Below are 17,951 nucleotides of genomic sequence, written 5' to 3'. Positions count from 1 at the left end.
AGCTTGTCAAATGTGTTAACACCATAGCAATAAGCATAAATCATTACACTGTTACTAATGTCATCATCAAGCTTCAAGAGTTTAGAATTTAAGCTCTGACAGTCGTATTCCAAATATACCTTGAATTTGTAGCAGTTTCCAGGAGGCTTGTTTCAAAATCTACACAAAACAGTAGATTCCATGTTCTATGCACTGATTTGACTTTACCTTTTAAAAGAAGTGGTGGTGTGGTATTGGGTTTGGAAGTATTGCCTTGAAATTTAGGCAAGGAGTTTCACATCGTTACCAACCTACTATCAAAGGGCAATGGTGTGGAACTTTTGACATACCTTCCATTGTGTTGGTCAAAATGCTGGCCATACTCATTGCTCTTTGCCTCGAAGGGTCTTCCAACAAGTCCATGGACACATGGTAAGAACTGGACTTTCTCTTTCTTATTTCTGTTTCAGTAGTTGTGCCCTGAAATCCCAAAATTCCAGACAACAAGACAATCACTATTCTTGGGTAACAAACCTGAAAGTACTCCATTTGTAGATGCTGCTTAACCAAGAGTTTACCATGCTTTCTAGATGTAAGCAGTGTCTTACTTTCTCATTGCTGTGGTAAAAATACCAAACCACAGCAACTCAAGGGAACAATTCTTTGTTTTGGCTCACCGAAGGTTCAAGTGGGTTCAGCCCCCACTATGGCAGGGAAGACACGGTGGCAGTCAGGGAAGGAAATGGTGGAAGGAATAGTAGCAGCAGTAGGGAGCTGGCTCGTCACATCACATCTGCACTCAGGAAGCAGTCAGTGAGCAGCAAGCAGGACCAGGCTATGCAGCCTCAAATCCCACCTCCAGTGACTCACCATCTCCTTCTGTTCTCCACCCACTAAGGTTTCACAACCTTCCCAAATAGTGCTGCCAGCAAGGGACCAATGATTGAAACGTGTGAGCCTATTGTGTATATTTCATATCTAGACCACAATAGTTCATGGTGACATTTCTAGAAGTAGCATATGAGGATCGTTTATGAAAGTCCACCAGATCCTCAGTCTTCTGGGATGCCCAAGTTTGCCAGAGTGAGCTTCCTCCATGCTGGCGATTGAGGTTGGAAGGACCAAAATTAATATCTACTGGATAAACTCTGAGCATCTCACCTATTTCAACCTCCAACTTCAAACTGAAATGCATTGTTCCTGATGTTCCCAGGTTAGGCTTTTATATCTTTACAGACAGATGTGAAAAAACCCTTATTATACAATATGCTTCTGTAATAGTTCCCTTAAAATGTGATATCCACATGTAAAACACTTCTGGTTTTTTGAGACAAATATCATTTGCTAATATCTATATCAAATTTTTTTAAGCTAAACTATCTTTTCATATCATTCTTATGAAACAACTCTGTTTACAGATGAGCTACCTAAACATTGAAATTCTCAGGACATACCAATCAGTGGTGTTTGGATTTTAGCAATCATACCATGACTCAATTCTTCCCTACTCTAAAGTAAACTTTCCAGGTTTGGAAATGGGTAGAAACATGTTCCTACTTCAGAATGTCAAACTTAAATTTAACTGTCATAGGACAAAGGGAAAATCTCAAGCATTTCAAATGCAGGTCTGAGTAAGTTGACCATAAATAAGATACTCTCAGTTCTGTGAGTGTTTTTGCCATTGCTTAAAGAGCAACTTGGCTGCTGCTTATTAATCTGAACCTCACTGTGATGTGAGCAATGAACATTACTGCTGTGTTTACTGATTTGCATAATCATGTATTTTAAAAACTGGTTTCTACTCAACTGATGTTATCATGAATGGTGATAAAGACCCATCCAGTCACCTGAAATTGACTTCAAGATAAAGGAGAAGTTGAACCAAGAAGAAAAGAGAAAATCCCTCACTGAAAATAAAACTATTAAAGTAAAGATGGGCTCACAAAATGGAAATATTTTACTTCCTCAAAGAGGAATACTTTTAAGAATAATGTAGAGGTCACATAAATGTCATTCCATCTCTTCTGCATCAGGCAAAACTACATTAAAAACTCCAGATCTATGTAAGTTTTGATGATAGATTTCAAAATCCCTCGTGATAATTACTCAGATAATTGCTCTGAAGTTAATTGTCTCAATGCAATATATGTGTAAAGAACAGGAAAGAGTGTGCTCTGGGACAAGCCATTTGCTCACTGCTGTTTGTTTTCTGTTTGCATGTTCCCTCTGCAGGATCCCAAAGCCTGCCAGTTGTGTGGGTCCTTTCAGCTCCTTCTACAGGACAGAATTTGCCCCAAAGCATTGACTTCATTCCTGAAAGAATGCAGGTGTGGGAATTTGCAGATTATCAGGGCACAATAGGCTTGGCTTCAAACTAAGCCCAACGGGCCTTTATGTATTCTACTTTTCCTGATAGGATACACATATGATGATTAATGCCAGGACAGTGCTGATATCTGGATCCATACTTATATTCATGCAATGACATTGGGATTTTTATCCCAGTGGTATGAAGATCTATGATAGAACTACTTCTGTATTCAAGAACTATGTGGATGTAATGTTTCTTAGGAAAAAGATTTCCAGGGTCCCTCTTCATAGCTTCAGTCAGAGTAGTTCTGGGTGTAGGTAGAAAAATTGAAATTTCTATTTCCGAGACTCATCTGAGAAAGCTTGAAGCACAGCTTAAGAAATACCATTTTGTTCTTTGTCTGCCCATTAAAACAGTAACATTTTAGTACTCCATAAATATTTTAGAACTGGGTTTGTAGTAGCTTGCTGGAATAGTACTTGCCTGCATGCATGGCACATCTCTGTCTCCAAATGTCTTCCTCATTTTCTTTTATCAGTGTTCCCATTATAGAGCTTTTTCACATCCTACATTAGGGTTATTCAAAGGCATTTGATTTATTTGTTGGTTTGTTTTATGTGTCTCTGGTATTTTAATTAAACTGTGTTTTAATTTTTGAGAATTTAAAAATAAAAAAGAAACACTGGTTTAGCTGGGCAGTGGTGGCTCACACTTTTAATCTCAACACTGAGGAGGCAGAGGCAGGCAGATCTCTGTGAGTTCGAGTCCAGCTTCACAGAGAAACTCTGTCTCAATAAACCAAAAACCAAAAAAAGAAAGAAAAAAAGAGGAAACACTGATTTAAACGTATTTTCTTCCTTACTCATCTCTTCTTCTCATTTAAGAAAATCCAATGGAGTGTTGTATTTCACTATGAGTGAAATGTAGTAGGGCCTGTAGCCAGCACATCTGGGGGCAAATCTTAGCGCCACCATGCACAGGCCTCAGTTTCCTCCTTTGTAAAATGGAGATAAATTAGTAAATATTATAATGGGTGGTTGTGAGGGTTTAATGTATTAGCTCTGCAGTGTTCTGGGTAATGTGTAGTGGATAGTTGGCTAAAACTATTTTTCTAAGGAGACGTGACATTTCCTCATTATTCTTCTTGTCTGCTTCACAACGAAGTTCCACCACTTTTGAGGCTTGCTATTTTTCCAAGATACTTGGAAACTTCTCCGGGAGGAAAAGTTGAGGAGAGACCATGGGAAATCAGTGATGAGCAACAGCTATTGTAAGAAGTGACTGAAAACTAACTGGACCATTATAATGGGATCCTACAGGGCTTGTCCCCTTAAAAAAATGAAATTACATAAAAGTAATTATACAAAGGAGATTTTAACCCAGCTCAGGACACTGTGATGTGATCAAACAATATGGCTGGAGTATTTTATAAAGGTCAAATGACATTTTATTTAACACCAACATGAAGAGTATCTTGTTTTATAAAGGAATCATCAATGGTGAATCCTGATATACATTATTTAGTTGAAAATCTTTTACATATGCTTGATTTGGGGCAACTTTGCATATAAGATTTTATGGTAGTAATATAAAAGTTGAAATCCATTAGAAAAAGTCAAACAGATGTACAGTCACTGGGACATTTGAGTTGATGCAGGAGGTGGGGGAAGGGCACTCTATGTAAAATGGAGAGAATTGTGACTAAGGGATTTAGATATAATTAGTGACAACCTGAGAGCAAGTGGAAGTGTGAAGTTGTTTTAAAGGAACAGGATGGCAAAACCTTTGAAATGCTTAATTATATAATCATGCACATGAATTTCTTAATAGTTAATCATATCGCCAGCCTGGTGGTGCATGTATTTAATTTACCCAGTACTTGGAAGGCATAGGTAGGCAAATCTTTGAGTTCAAAGCTAACCTGTTCTACAAAGAGAGTTTCAGGGTAGCCAGGACTACACAGGGAAACCCTGTTTCAACAAACCAAATAACAATGACAATGACAGTAATAATAATAACAATAATAATAATTACATGTTTGCACAGCAAAAATGTGGTTTGTCTTTTTTGTTTTTGTTGAATTTCAAGCTATAGTAATAATAATGAACAAATGCTTCTATGGAACTCCTTGTATGATATTAATTTGTTTGAAGGTGTAGAAGGTTTTGACAAGATAAATTCATAGCTTGATAATACCAACAATCTCTTGGCCTTGGAAAAAGATGCAAGAAAATTATTGCCTGTGGAAATCAAACCCCTCATTTCTGAATGCACTAATGCCCCTTTTCCTTCTGTGCCCTTGGCTGCTGTTTCAACAGGCCTCACCTCTGGTAGTAGCTGCCCTACAGGAGATGTGAGGGCAGAAGGGCCTCCAACCAGAGACACCACGCCATTGCAGTCCACTGCACTGTGCATCTTTCCATTCATGGGTAGAGTGGGTATTCCTCGGGAGGCACGGCTGGCCTGGCTGACATTGCTGGGACGCCTTTCTCCATGTCTGTGTGGCACAAACAGAGAGTCTCTTCTGCTGTCATTGTCCTCGAAAGTGCTGTGTTCATCGTCTGCAAAGTCATTTTCAGAACCAATATCCTTCACTCGACCTTTGAAGCTGAAAAGGCTTGCTCTACTGTTGCGTCTTGGAGAGAAAAGGGAGCCTCGGATGCTCAATAAAGACTAGAAACAACCAAAAGAAACAAAACAGATGAAGGGAATTAAGAACCTGCACTCAGAAGAAAATGGCTTGACCTGCTGGTTCATAGCTGCAGGCTACCTCAGGATAAGTCACAAGACACATGCTGAAGGTTCCCTTCCTGTGCTAGGTGCTCACCCCTTCCATTTTACTTTCCCCCTTCTTCCTTTATTTTCCTCCTTTTTGGTCATTTTCTTTGCCTTAGTATAGTTAAAAGCACTCCCACAACATTGTCTAGTCTTATTGCTGATGCCTGAAACAGCAGTACTTGCTAAATCATTCTCTTAGAACTGAATTTCACTTAACAATTGAATGAAAAGTAATTAAACACACACCTACATTTAGGCCTTTTGAAGCCTAAAATAGATGCAGTAAGAGCTCACAAGTGACCACACCCTGAGGCAGATTCTCCCTAGAGGAGAATCAAAGCTTGCTGGTAGACCTGCATAATTATAGTACAGGAGCAGTTTCTCTCCCTCCCTTTGCATATTTTATAATGGCCTTCATGAATAAATTAAACAAATCAAGCTGAAATAACTGTATGATTCATTTCCTGATTTCCACTCTTCTGTCTCAGGAAATCCAAACAACACCATAATGGCAAAAAACGGTTTTCAACTGAGAATCTGATTATAGTCACTTACCATTTTCTAAATGATAAGCCTGTTTCTACAACAAGTCCTTCTTTTGACCATCATTGCCCAACAAGAAAGAATTGATTCCTCTATACTAGTCTGTTTATAACCTCTGCGACACATACTTTCACTTGACCAATACTCATTTCTCTGTTGTTGATAGTATCTGTACCTTAAGAAAAGCTCCTCAGTTCTTGAATCATTTAGTTTGTGGGGCAATAATCCAATCCCTGACCCTAGAAGCAGGGCAAAATCTCAGGTACAGCCAACTAGAGCACTTTATACCTGTAATATATAGAATGGCTTAGAGAGAAACACGGGGTGTTTCTTGGCCCACTAAGAACCTTCCTTTTCCAACTGTTGGGAAAGGGAGGTGCTTTTTCAACTGGGGTTGTTGAGATTACTGGGTCTAAGAGCTACAATGGCATCATGCCACACACATAGGAGAAACCTGGGCTGACATTTGAAGAAAGATGTGATTAGGCCCAAGTCCCTGTATATGACTTACTGTCTTAGTCACTGTTCTACTGCTGTGAAGAGACACCATGACCAAGGCAACTCTTATGAAAGAAAGCATTTAATTTGGGACTTGCTTACTATTTCAGAGACACAGTCCGTTATCATCATGATAGAAAGCATGGCAGCATGCAGGCAGATAGTGGAGCAGTCACTGAGAGCTACATCCCAATTCATAGTCAGAGATAGCCTGGGTCTGGTATGGGCTATTGAAACACAAAGCCCACTTCCAGAGACAGACTTCCTTTAACAAGGCCACATCTAATCCAATAAGGCCATACTTTCTAATCCTTATAATCCTTTCAAATAGTTTCACTCCCTGGTGACAATGCATTCAAACACATGAGCTTATGGGGGCCATTTTTATTCAGACCACCACATTCCACTTCCTTGTGCTCACAGACTTGTAGCCATATCAAAATGTATAATGCATTTAATCCAACTTCAAAAAATCCCTGTAGTCTATCAGTCTCAAGATTGCTTAATATCCAAAGTCCAAAATCGCTTTGGAGACTGAAGACAATTGTAACCCCCCATAAAATCAAACCACTATACTTGCATAAAACTACTCATAGACATTATTCAAATAATAATTCTGTTCTTTCCTTAAGCTATTCTGTGTTGTATGTATATAATTATTAACATAAATAAAACAAATTCCATAACTAAATATGATGAGTTTGATTTTTTTCTTCTTGGAAGAATTTAAGCAAATAAAATTTTGTACCTACAATGTTCTTATATTCCTTGACCACTAAGTATTATTCCAACTTTATTTTTAGATAATCATCTTTTCTTCAAAGATCTTTGTAATATCTACAATACATTCTAAAAGGGTTAGATATTCTTTTATGTTATGTATCTATTCATTATTCACAAAAGAATAACATTTAAGAATACATACTTTGTCCCTCTGAAGAAGTTATTTCTTTCTATTCTTAACCCTACCCCTTACCCAACTGTCTCAGTTACTTTTCTCTTGTTGTGATAGAACACCATGACCAAGACAACTTATAGCAGAAATCATTTATTTGGTTTCAGAGAATTAGAGATCCTGTTGGCAGAATAGAGGTAACAATTGGAAGGCAGCACAATCAGAAGCTGAGAGCTCACATCTCCAGTCATAAACAGGAAGCAGAGAGGATATTGGAGATGGAGGAAGGCTTTTGAAACCTCAAATCCCACCCCTAGTGACACACCTCCTCCAACAAGGCCATACTTCATAATCCTTCCCAAATTGTTCCACTAAATGGGGACCAAGTATTCCAACACAGGAGCTTATGGGAATTGTTCTCATTCAAGCTACCACTCCAATCCTACCTATCTTAATTAATAATCGATTATTTATCACTACCTGAAAAAGAGAGGCATAAAAATAATTAAAAGGAAATATAGTAAAATTAACATATATGTAGAACTTTTAGTAGAGTTTATATGTTAACTTGAAGTACATCATAGATGAATAGAGGGAAATAATTTCAATAAAAGTTCACATAATGTATCTCATGATTAAAAGGTGCATTAATCCATTCAAGTCCAGAGTTTATATATGATGCTAGCTATATTACAAATAACCAAACCACATCTTTCTCCATATGTCAGCCCAGGTTACTTCCTTCTGTGTGAAAAGATGCCCACTGCAGCGCTTAGAGTCAGCTGTCTCAACAACCTCAGTGTAAAGGTACCTCTCTTTCCCAAACGTTGGTAAAAGGTAAGTTCTCAGTGGGTCACACAGAATCCCATTCCTCTATTTGAACCATTGCTTGCACTACAGACATGCTTACAATGATTTCATAAACTTAGAGTAGTAAAATGCGATGATATAAATTAAATGAAAGACGGCCAAGAAGACAAACCCTCTCCACCAGTGAATCTCCAAAAATACAACTCCTGGCTTATCACAAGTACCGACGTCAATCATGACACTATTGTAGCCTGTGAGACCAGCTTTCAGAACTGCTCCAGGGTTGCAAAGAGAAAGCCTCAAAGTAGCAGGACTTAGGAGTAATTCTTATTTATCTGAGGGAATACGACTCATACATGTACTGGTAATCATGCTCTTTATTTTTCCTCAAGCTTCTCTTTCTCTTCTCTCCTGTTCTCTCTCTCCCTATATACCTCCCCAGGAAAGCAATGTAAAAAGTTACATTTGAGGGGAGTAAGTAACCATGACAACAAGCTGCTGAGGAATTTGTGCAGGGAGTTAGGTTTTTATCAGCCAGACTTTTAGCAAGCAGAGAACTGGTACCAAAATTGCTTTGTGCCTGACCTTGGTTGTACAATAAGACACCTAGGAATTTGTCCTTGTGTATTATCTGAGAAGGTGTAACTTATGAGGCATTCAGCCTTGGGGAGATACCACAGCTGTTTTTGCACATGTGAAATTACACACAGAAACAACAGTGTTCAGAGTCTGTGACCCTGTAAGCTTTGCTCGAATGGGGTTCCTCCACCAGAGGATTATTCATCTGGTAGGTTGACATCTGAACTATCAATTGCCATCTGATGTATATTCCTCTGGCCTCTGGTAAAGCCATTGCTACCAGCAGCTATCAGCATGACATAAAGAGGTGACCTGATTCTTAGAAAAGTTTCAAAAGAAAATATCCAGATTCCCTTGAGACATGATAGAGATTGCACTCTTGACTTTCTCCCTTCTTTCCTCTCCCACACTTACAAGTCAGAGATGTCTAAGAAATATTTCACATTTCCACCTACTCTGCTGTGAAAATTATAATCTTGCAGGAAAAGCTTATATTATGCATTTTTTCAGTATGAAAGCAGAAGTGGTTATCCACATAGTCTCCTATTATGTCATTATAAAGCACAGTTTCTTAATAGTTTGTGATCTGTGACCTTTGAAAATATCTCACAAAACCGAAGAAGATCTTACCATTGTACCCAGGTAAAATTTCTTTACTTGGTTTGACATTTTCAGTATTACTTCTTTCAAAGTGGGGTTAGTACAACATCTGGGATCTCTCTCTCTCTCTCTCTCTCTCTCTCTCTCTCTCTCTCTCTCTCTCCCTCTCCCTCTTTCTCTCTCCTTTCCCCCCTCCCATCTTGTCCCCTCTCTGTCAGAACATGGTCCAAGATGGAGTCCTGTGAGGAATTTTTGAGTTTGGGTGAAAAAACTCCAAGAAACCAAGGGAAGAGTCTTGTGACCTCAGTTTCTTAAAAAACATGCAGTTGTGCTTGGATTATTCTTTTGCGTCCTTCCCAGATGTAGCAGTATAAGTGAGTTTACTTCAGATTATTCATTACAGTTGACTATTGTTATTTGTTTATATGACTATGAAAGAACATGTTTTGCAGGGACTAACATATATCAGTCTCTGAAACAAAATAATTGCCAAACAAGATTACAACACCCAGTAAGATTGTTTTAAAATGGAGTGAGAAAAAGGACCTTCCATGCCATGCATAAACTACAGCAATTCATGTCCACTAAGCCAGACACAAAGCAGATACTTAAAGCATTACTCCACACAGAAGAAGAATAAAAATACATACAATCCTGACAGCATTAAAAAAAGGAGGAATGGGAAGGAATCAACATATAAACACTCATTTAGTCATTAAACCTCAGGAAAACATCAAACTGAGTCAGGGATAAATTAACACATATCTTTAATTCCCCTAAATGTAAGGTGTCCTGACTCTCCAATTAGAACATGTATACTGGCTAAACAGAATACAAAACAAGATTCACCTATCTGCTAGCCACATGGAACTCAAGTCACCAGGAAAGACAGAAACAGATGGAAAGTGGAAAGATGCAAGAAGAGAATCTCACCTGGACGAAATCTGAAAACAAGGATGCACAGCTCTACTCAGGTCTGGCAAAGCAGATCTGAAGCTAAAGTTGTTTGGAGGACATGAAAGGAAGTTACTACATATTAATAAAGGAAGGCCACATCAAGAAGATGCAATGTTTGTAGCCACTCGTGGGGACATGTGCCTATAATCTCAGCATTTGGGGGTGGAGGCATTAAAACCAGGAGTTCAAGTCATCCTCAGGTACACAGCGAGTGACAGGCCAACCTAGGAAACTCGAGACCTTATCTCTAGAAACCAAAAGCAAAAAAGATGGCCAATGATCTTACAGTCTTCATGGAGAAGTCAAGGTAATTAAACTGAGTAAATCACAAGACTTGTTCTGAACTCTCTGCATTCAAGTGCAAATCTTCATCTCTCAGATCATCTTCCCAGTGAAAAGATGCTTCTCTGACAACATTTTTGAATACATAAACTCCTTTCATATTTTCTAAAAAAGGAACCAAAGATCTTAAAGTAAGACTGGAAACTCTAAAACTACCAGAGCAGAAAGAAATGCTTCAGGTTATGGGTGCTGAAAACTATTTTCTGAAAAACACTATAACAGCTCAATAAATAACAGCCAAGATTGATACATGGGATTGCATCAAGTTAAAAAGCTTTGGCACTGCAGAAAAAAACATTTACCTTAGTGAAAAAATAGCTACAGAATGGGAGATTGATGAGAAAAGTGAGAAAATGAGAGATTGATATCTAGAGTGTGTCAAGAACTCAAAAACAGTTAAACATCAGAAGAACAAACAAGCAAGTCAGTAAGTGGGCAAATGAACTGGACAGTTAGTTCTCAAAAATAAGAAGTACAACTAGCCAATAGATACATGAAAAAAAAGTTCACTAGTACTAGCCATCAGGGAAACATGAGTCAAAATTACATTGAGATTCCATCTCATCTCAGTTACAATGATTTATTAAAAACCCTAAGACACCCTCATATGAAAACAAAAATTACAAGGGTATCAGGGAAATTGAACATTATGCAATATGGGCATGGATTTATGTCAGTCCAGCTACTCTGGAAATTGGTAAAGAAGCTCCTCAAAAAATTAAATATGGAGCTAACATATAATTCAATTATACCACACCTGGGTATATACTCAAAGGGGTTAAGTCAACATATCGTACAGATACCTGTGTATACATGTTTAAAACAGCACTACACATAATTCTAAAGCTGTGAAGTCAGCCTAGGTGTCCATCACTAACAGATGAAGAAAACGGGGAATCTCTACACAATGGAGTATAATAATTAGTCATTAATAACATAATATATCATCATCTTAGCAGAAATGAGCCAGACTAAATATATATTATACAAATAATATATATGAAATACATATATGAAAAATACATATGAAAGTGGAATGGGATGAGTTTGATTTGGGAAGAGGAATGAGAGCAGGGAGAGACTCAAAAGGCAGAGAGGATAAATGGAATAGGGGGATGAATATGGTCAAGGTCTGATATATGCATATGTGAAAATTGCCACAATGATACCCTTTATTTTTTTTTACAATTAATAGATGCTAATAAAATAAATTTCAAAATAAGTAGATAACAGTGCATAAAACATTCAACAAAGCACACAGCCTCCCCTCTTCCTGTCTGAATGTTAATAATTGAATTATTAGCTACCTAGGTTTGTATTGAGGTGCTTAAGAATTCATATTGCAGGTACCAATACAAACAAAGTTGTCATTGTTACTGGTACTACATGAATACTGTAGTTTCACTCATAGTGAAATTGTCCTCCAAGGAACTGTGTATTTCTGGGAATTCTCTTGGTAACTTTAAAAAACCAAGGAACATAAATAGTGAAATTTCAACAGCTCAGTTGGGTACATAAGCCAGAGGCATGCAGAAAACATTTTCTTGCAATATGTAAATCAGTGAATTCTCTGAATTCGAGGCTAACTTTAACATAAGGCACAGAAAATCAAGTACAGTCAAACATCGCTGCTAGTTAGTGGCACACATCTTTCTTAGTGCTTGTCTACCTGAGACTTTGGACTACCGTTTAGAAAAGATTTTACTTCGGCCCCCTTTGAGACAATGAATAATTCATTCTCCACGAGAGCTTTCACATGGTTGGGAGGGAATACAGCACAGATGGCACAGAAGCATCCCTGGTCCACTTCTGAGCACCAGCCACTCAGAAAACCTACAGCTCACTGAGTCCAGGCACAGTAGCTAAGAAGGGATGGGGACCATCTGTGATCATTCCCCATGTGGAACACTGCCCAGAGAGTCTCAAGTCTTTAACAAAACCTCAGCCCTTCCCAAGCACACTACAGTATGAAAATGCCTTCTTGTGCTTCCAAAAAAAGTTATAAAACTCGCAGGATCTCTGAGATGGCAACCCGACCCTTGATGCTCATTACTATAGTGAGAGCACCACGAAGTTCAAGAGAAGACACCTTCAGCCCCACTAAATGCTGGAAAGAGAAACCCTGCTACTCTGTTGTGAAAATACAATCTAGCTTTCTTTCCTTCTTTCCTTCCTTCCTTCCTTTCTTTCTTTCTTTCTTTCTTTCTTTCTTTCTTTCTTTCTTTCTTTCTTCCTTCCTTCCTTCCTTCCTTCCTTTCTCTTCCTCCCTCCCTCTCTCTTTCTTTTTTCTTTCATTCTTTCTTTTTCTTTCCTTCTTTTCTCCCTTCCTCCCTCCTTCCATCCTTTCCTTTCCTCCCTTCTTCCCTCCTTCCTTCCTTTCCTCCCTCCTTCCTTCCTTCTTCCTCTCCTCTCTCTTTCCCTCCTTTCTTTCTTTTTCTTTTTTTTGTACCTGGTGTGGAGAAGAAAATCTCTTCTCATAGGTCAGCCTACTTCCTTCTAGTGAAAACCGGAAGCCTTTCTTGCGTATGCTGTCCTCAGAGGCCGATTTCCGCACCGCGTCTTCCTTTTCTTCCTCTCCAGCCTGCTCTTTCTGTTTCTTTTTCTTTCTTCTGTTTTTCAGCTCCTTTTCACTCTTGGAACTCAGCTTTGATGCTACTGAAGAACTCTCCGAGAACACGCCTATCCCACCTGCTCCGCTGAAGTCTCTGGATTCTGCAGATGCGGCTGCAGCTGCTGCCTAGAAGGGCACAACGTGAGCATAGCTTGTGTACCGCCTTCAACGTTACCGTTTACTGCTTCACTTATCTAGAATACCATGAATGTGACCTTGAAATCCAGTTCTGTAATTCTGTTCCACACTTTGGAAAACAACATTTTCATAAACCAAAGAATAAAAAATCAACATGGAAGTAGACACACATGAACGATAAAATCTTTTAATTCTGACCTCATGTGGCATTCTAATTATCTACCAACAGGAACATAACAAACAGTAACATTTCCCATGTGACCTAAGCAAGGTTTAAAGAGAAATTTAAGAATTAAATTTTCCTATTTACATCTCAAACAAAGGTATTTGCTCTTCATCACATTCAACAATGACTACCAAACTGAGCTATGGAATTAAATTCATTCAAATGTTTATTGATTAAACCTTTAATCTTTTACTTTAGTTATTTAATTCGGAAACGTGCAAGCATGTCACAGATTATATAATAGGGAACTCCAGGATGTCAGAATGGATTGGTAAATGATAACCATATGGGTTAAAAAAAAGTGTTCAGTGTAGTTGCTACTATCTCAGCAACTTTATTTTTTAATAAATACGTTCAAATTTGAATAAATAAATAAATACATTGAATGATAGTGACATAAGAGACCTACATCCAACAGAAAATAAAAGATAAAATCAGACAAGTAGGTTAGTGAATACCATTAAGTCAAGCAAATGTGTTTAGAAAAACACTCACATGATTCTGAAGACTCATGGAGTCTACATAAAGAGTTTTCAGCAAGAGAAGCTGAGGATGTCAGTGCTATCATGATTTCGTATTAGATGAGGCTTTGTGTTTCCGGAATTTGTGAAATCTTTGCAGTGTGACTTGCATTTTCTGACATTGCTCACCTCTAGCGAGGCTGTACTGAAGAAGCCACTCTACCTGAATTCCTGTTTGCTGGAGTATTAAGGAAACACTTCCATCAACAGCATATTGCTCTGCCACTTTATCAGACTCATTGAATGAGAGTACTAACAGTCCGTATCCTCAAGATGTCACAAGGAGGAACGTATCAAGGAAGCAACGGTAATTGTCTGTATTTTGATGCCCTTAGTATATATCATAATCACCAAATCAAGTAACATTCTGCTTACAACCAAATAGGTCCCTGCCACCACACACAGCTTTGTCTCTCCAATGTCAACAGCAACCTGCAGGTCAGAGAATGGAGATAAACCCAACAGTCTCTATGCTTGCCAACTCTACCTGAGCCTCCTCCTGCTGCTTCTTCAGCTGCTCCAACATCTGCTGAAACTCCGCCTCTTTCTGTTCAGCCTCCTCCAAGGTGGCCTGATTCTGTTCCTCATAGGCCATGGCCACCACGGCCAGGATCAAGTTTATTAGGTAGAATGAGCCCAAGAAAATCACGAGCACAAAAAATATCATGTATGTTTTCCCAGCAGCACGTAGGGTCTGTCAAAATGGAAGGAACATGTACATAAATTTCACATCAGCTGTTAGCTCCCTCTCTAAGTAATAAAAGATTCCTCAGTGGTTCCCTTGGCCACTGCATCCCTTGCTTCCTAAAAGAGTCATTGCATCAGTTCTCACCAGCTGATAAAGGTTTTCCCAGAAGTCTTGAGTCATGAGACGAAATAACGACAAGAAGGCCCAGCTAAATGTGTCGAAGCTCGTGTAGCCATAGTTGGGGTTTCTCCCAGCCTTCACACAGATGTACCCTTCAGGACACTGGCTGCAATTACATTAGAGGGAAAGAGGAACTCAGCATCCATGAGTCTTTTTCCATTTTACTGGATGTGAATGATTTTGTACAGGCTCCAGGGAAAGTCTGTATCTTTGGCCTTACCTATCACTTACCCTGCACTAGGTGGGCTTTCCTATGTAGTAACAGAATTTACCAAGTCCATTTTGGGGATTCCTCTAATTCCTAATTGTAATATTATATTTACCACACATCTATATAAGATAATTATATCTTTAACAATTTATTTTGTGATGATGGACATAATAAGATAAATAATCTATAGAGATATAATTGATTTTCACTGAAGATGTTTTGAGATATAAGTGGTGTATGTGTATTTGTGTGTGTGTGTGTGTGTGTGTGTGTGTGTGTGTGTGTGTGTGTGTGTGTTAGAGCAGAGAGGAGAAGATAGCATTGTGTGGGCATCCTGAAAAAAGAGAGTGGCACTGTGCAGTGGAGATCTCATACAGTCACCCTATTGATCAAACAAAACTGCCTTCAGTACTATGACTGACATTTCTGGGTTAAGTGAACTTGGATTAATTTCCCTACATTGTTAGCCTTCAGGGACCTCACAGGTCAGCATGGACTAATAAAAGAACCTGTTTCAAAAAACCTAGCAAATATTCAATAAGATACTGTGTGGAAAGCATTTAGTACCATGCAGTTGGGGGTTAAAATGTTTGCCTTACCAATCACAGATCTAAGCATAGATAAAGTTTGAAGATTTTTGACCATAGGAACCAAATGTAAACCATGTAGTCAATGAGAACTTTGGTAAACATATCATTTGCAAAAGTTTGCAACATTATTGTAGAAGACACATGGTATTTTTGCCTATGTTTTGTAACATAAGTTCAAGTGGGGAAAGGTAACTATTTCTCTTAACTTTCTCAAGCTTTTTTCCCCCCATCTATAATGCTTCTTAATTACAAACATTTCCACAATGTTAAGCATAACAAAAAATTCTATATTGTAGCCATAATTCAATAATACATTTAATCCATGGAATTATTACAATCCCCATTTATACATGGGAAAAAAACTCAAGACAAGCAGAAGTGAGACAATATGGTAGAGTCAGAATTTGAATCTATGCTGACATCCCAGTCTACTTTATGGCTTTGTTTTGCTGAAATATGGTAGGCATATGTAGTTGCCGTGTGTCTCAGCTAGTGACATGATCTTCAGGGATTTCATGTCTTAAGCCATTGAGATCAGATTAGCTTAAATAAATGATCACACACTAGTATGCGATTATGAATTTTAATGCATTTTCTCTGAGTATCTATTTTCCATTGTGCTAGTTTGGAAGATTAGATGAGACCTAATATGGAAAAATAATTACTACTTCCAAGTGTGTGAAGGAGGTGAGAATCCACACTTACCCTGGCTATTCTGTGAGTCAGTGTGAAGTAGAATTTATGTAGAGCTTTGAATGAGGAGTGAGTAGAGATCAGGTGTGTGGGAGGTTGCAGATTATTGAGGTTGACTGAGCGTCAATAAGAAGTATAACTTACCCTGCATCAGAGCTGTTCCCGCAAAGCAGAGCATCATTTTGCCCTTCCAAAAAATAAAAGTGACCTATTTAAAGAGCAAAGGATAGACTCATTAAAAGGCCTTTAAATATTTAATCATTGTGTTCAGGCGAGGAAGCTTATAAATATGTTTAGTTATAATAAAAGAAATAGATAAAAATAATTGAAAGTCGTGGTTAAATGAATTTTTTTCATAGGAATTGAGTATCAAGCAACTATATGACTAAATACTGTTTGAAAAAATTACTTTAGAAAGAAATCTTTGCATAAGCAATAATAATAATAATAATAATAATAATAATAATAATAATAGCATTTTTGGTTCAGAATTTATTACAGAAACAAACCCAAACTGTTTGGGGAACACTTAAAGAGAAAGCTGTAGCATTGAAGCAGCTGGCTTGGGACAGAAGGAGAGTAAAGGAATGCATGTTTTCTCTCAGTGGGCATGCAAATGAGATTTTACTCCAAATACTTTTTGCCTGGACTCGAAATAGATGCAGACATTTTTCCTGCCAATTGTCATTTAGTTTCTTCCGAGGAGTGGGCTCAGGTGCCTCTTCACTCCTTATAATGCCTGGTTGGGCTTTTTGTTTTTATTTTTGTTTTGTTTGTTTGTTTTTGCTTGATCTCTCCCTTTGAAATGAGAAAAAAAACTTTTAGCTCGGACAGTGTAACCTGTCTAAATATATGCAACTTATTTTGTTTAAGGTACAACATATACAATTTTAAGAAGTTTCAAAAATATTCCCAGGAACTACACACACACACACACACACACACACACACACACACACATACACACACACACACACACACACACACACACACATTAAAATTTATTGTGTTGATACTTAAGAGTATTTAAAACCCTGTATTCAAGGAATACATGAATAGATTATGTAGGAAAATCTAGGTCATAATTTTACAAAATATTTTTAGATCTTTCCATCAAACTACAAAAAGTCTAAATTGTTATGAACTTAAAGGCAAGTCTACCAATACACTACCAAAAACATATATCACTGTTGTACAGGTAAAATATGTAAACATTCTGTTTAATCCCTTATAAAAAAGCATTCTATGAACACAAAAATAGGATAAAAATGTACAAATTAAATTGATGATTGGGTTGCCTAAAAATTTGAGGCCCCCAAACAAGCCATAAGATAAAAAATAAGCTGGAAAGTAGACTTCTCCTGATGAAAGACAATTGCTAATAAAGAATCCATTATGGCTCCCTTCAAAACACTACCACCTGGTAAAATAATGAGTACAAACATCAACAGGTATTTCACATGGTGGGAAATACATAACGTGCCACTGATGCTAGAAAACATACTTAAAAATTCTCTACACTTTTAATTAACAAATGAAAAAAAAAAACAGTAAAGTGCTGATTTTTATTTTTCTCTACCAAAAGATTTTCAAACGTGATGAGAATCTATATTCGTCTCAGTTCAGGGAGTTGAGCCTGGCTGTGGAGGATCTATGAAGTGGTGTGGCCTCTTAGGAGAGCAGTTGGACACTATGTCTCTGCATTCTCAGCTACAATCAACCCCTCCCACTGAAGTGCTATAAATAGAAATCCATCTGTAGCAGTACAGAAGCAGAGAAAAGATTTATGGGCAAAGCTCTT

At 37.9% G+C, this 17,951-nt stretch overlaps 1 protein-coding gene across 7 annotated transcripts in view; it reads right to left on the bottom strand.

The window, feature by feature from the left end:
- LOC131909182 (sodium channel protein type 2 subunit alpha) overlaps positions 1-17,951 on the bottom strand; it is an 85,899-nt gene that overhangs the window by 52,500 nt on the left and 15,448 nt on the right. For 4 of the 7 annotated variants that reach the window (XM_059260577.1, XM_059260580.1, XM_059260579.1 and 1 more), the window contains exons 7-12: positions 16,295-16,358; positions 14,621-14,762; positions 14,276-14,482; positions 12,742-13,029; positions 4,616-4,963; positions 330-459 (exon numbers count right to left, since the gene is read on the bottom strand). In XM_059260577.1, the coding sequence (XP_059116560.1) occupies positions 330-459; positions 4,616-4,963; positions 12,742-13,029; positions 14,276-14,482; positions 14,621-14,762; positions 16,295-16,358 (1,179 nt within the window). Of the gene's footprint in view, positions 1-329; positions 460-4,570; positions 4,964-12,741; positions 13,030-14,275; positions 14,483-14,620; positions 14,763-16,294; positions 16,359-17,951 lie in introns of all 7 variants that reach the window. The other 3 variants (XM_059260583.1, XM_059260581.1, XM_059260578.1) reach the window with 2 other exon arrangements.

This window comes from Peromyscus eremicus, chromosome 4, assembly GCF_949786415.1.
Source record: "Peromyscus eremicus chromosome 4, PerEre_H2_v1, whole genome shotgun sequence".
In the NCBI taxonomy this organism is placed as follows: domain Eukaryota; kingdom Metazoa; phylum Chordata; class Mammalia; order Rodentia; family Cricetidae; genus Peromyscus; species Peromyscus eremicus.
Note: the sequence above shows the minus strand (reverse complement) of the source record. Positions and strands in the feature narration are given on the sequence as shown.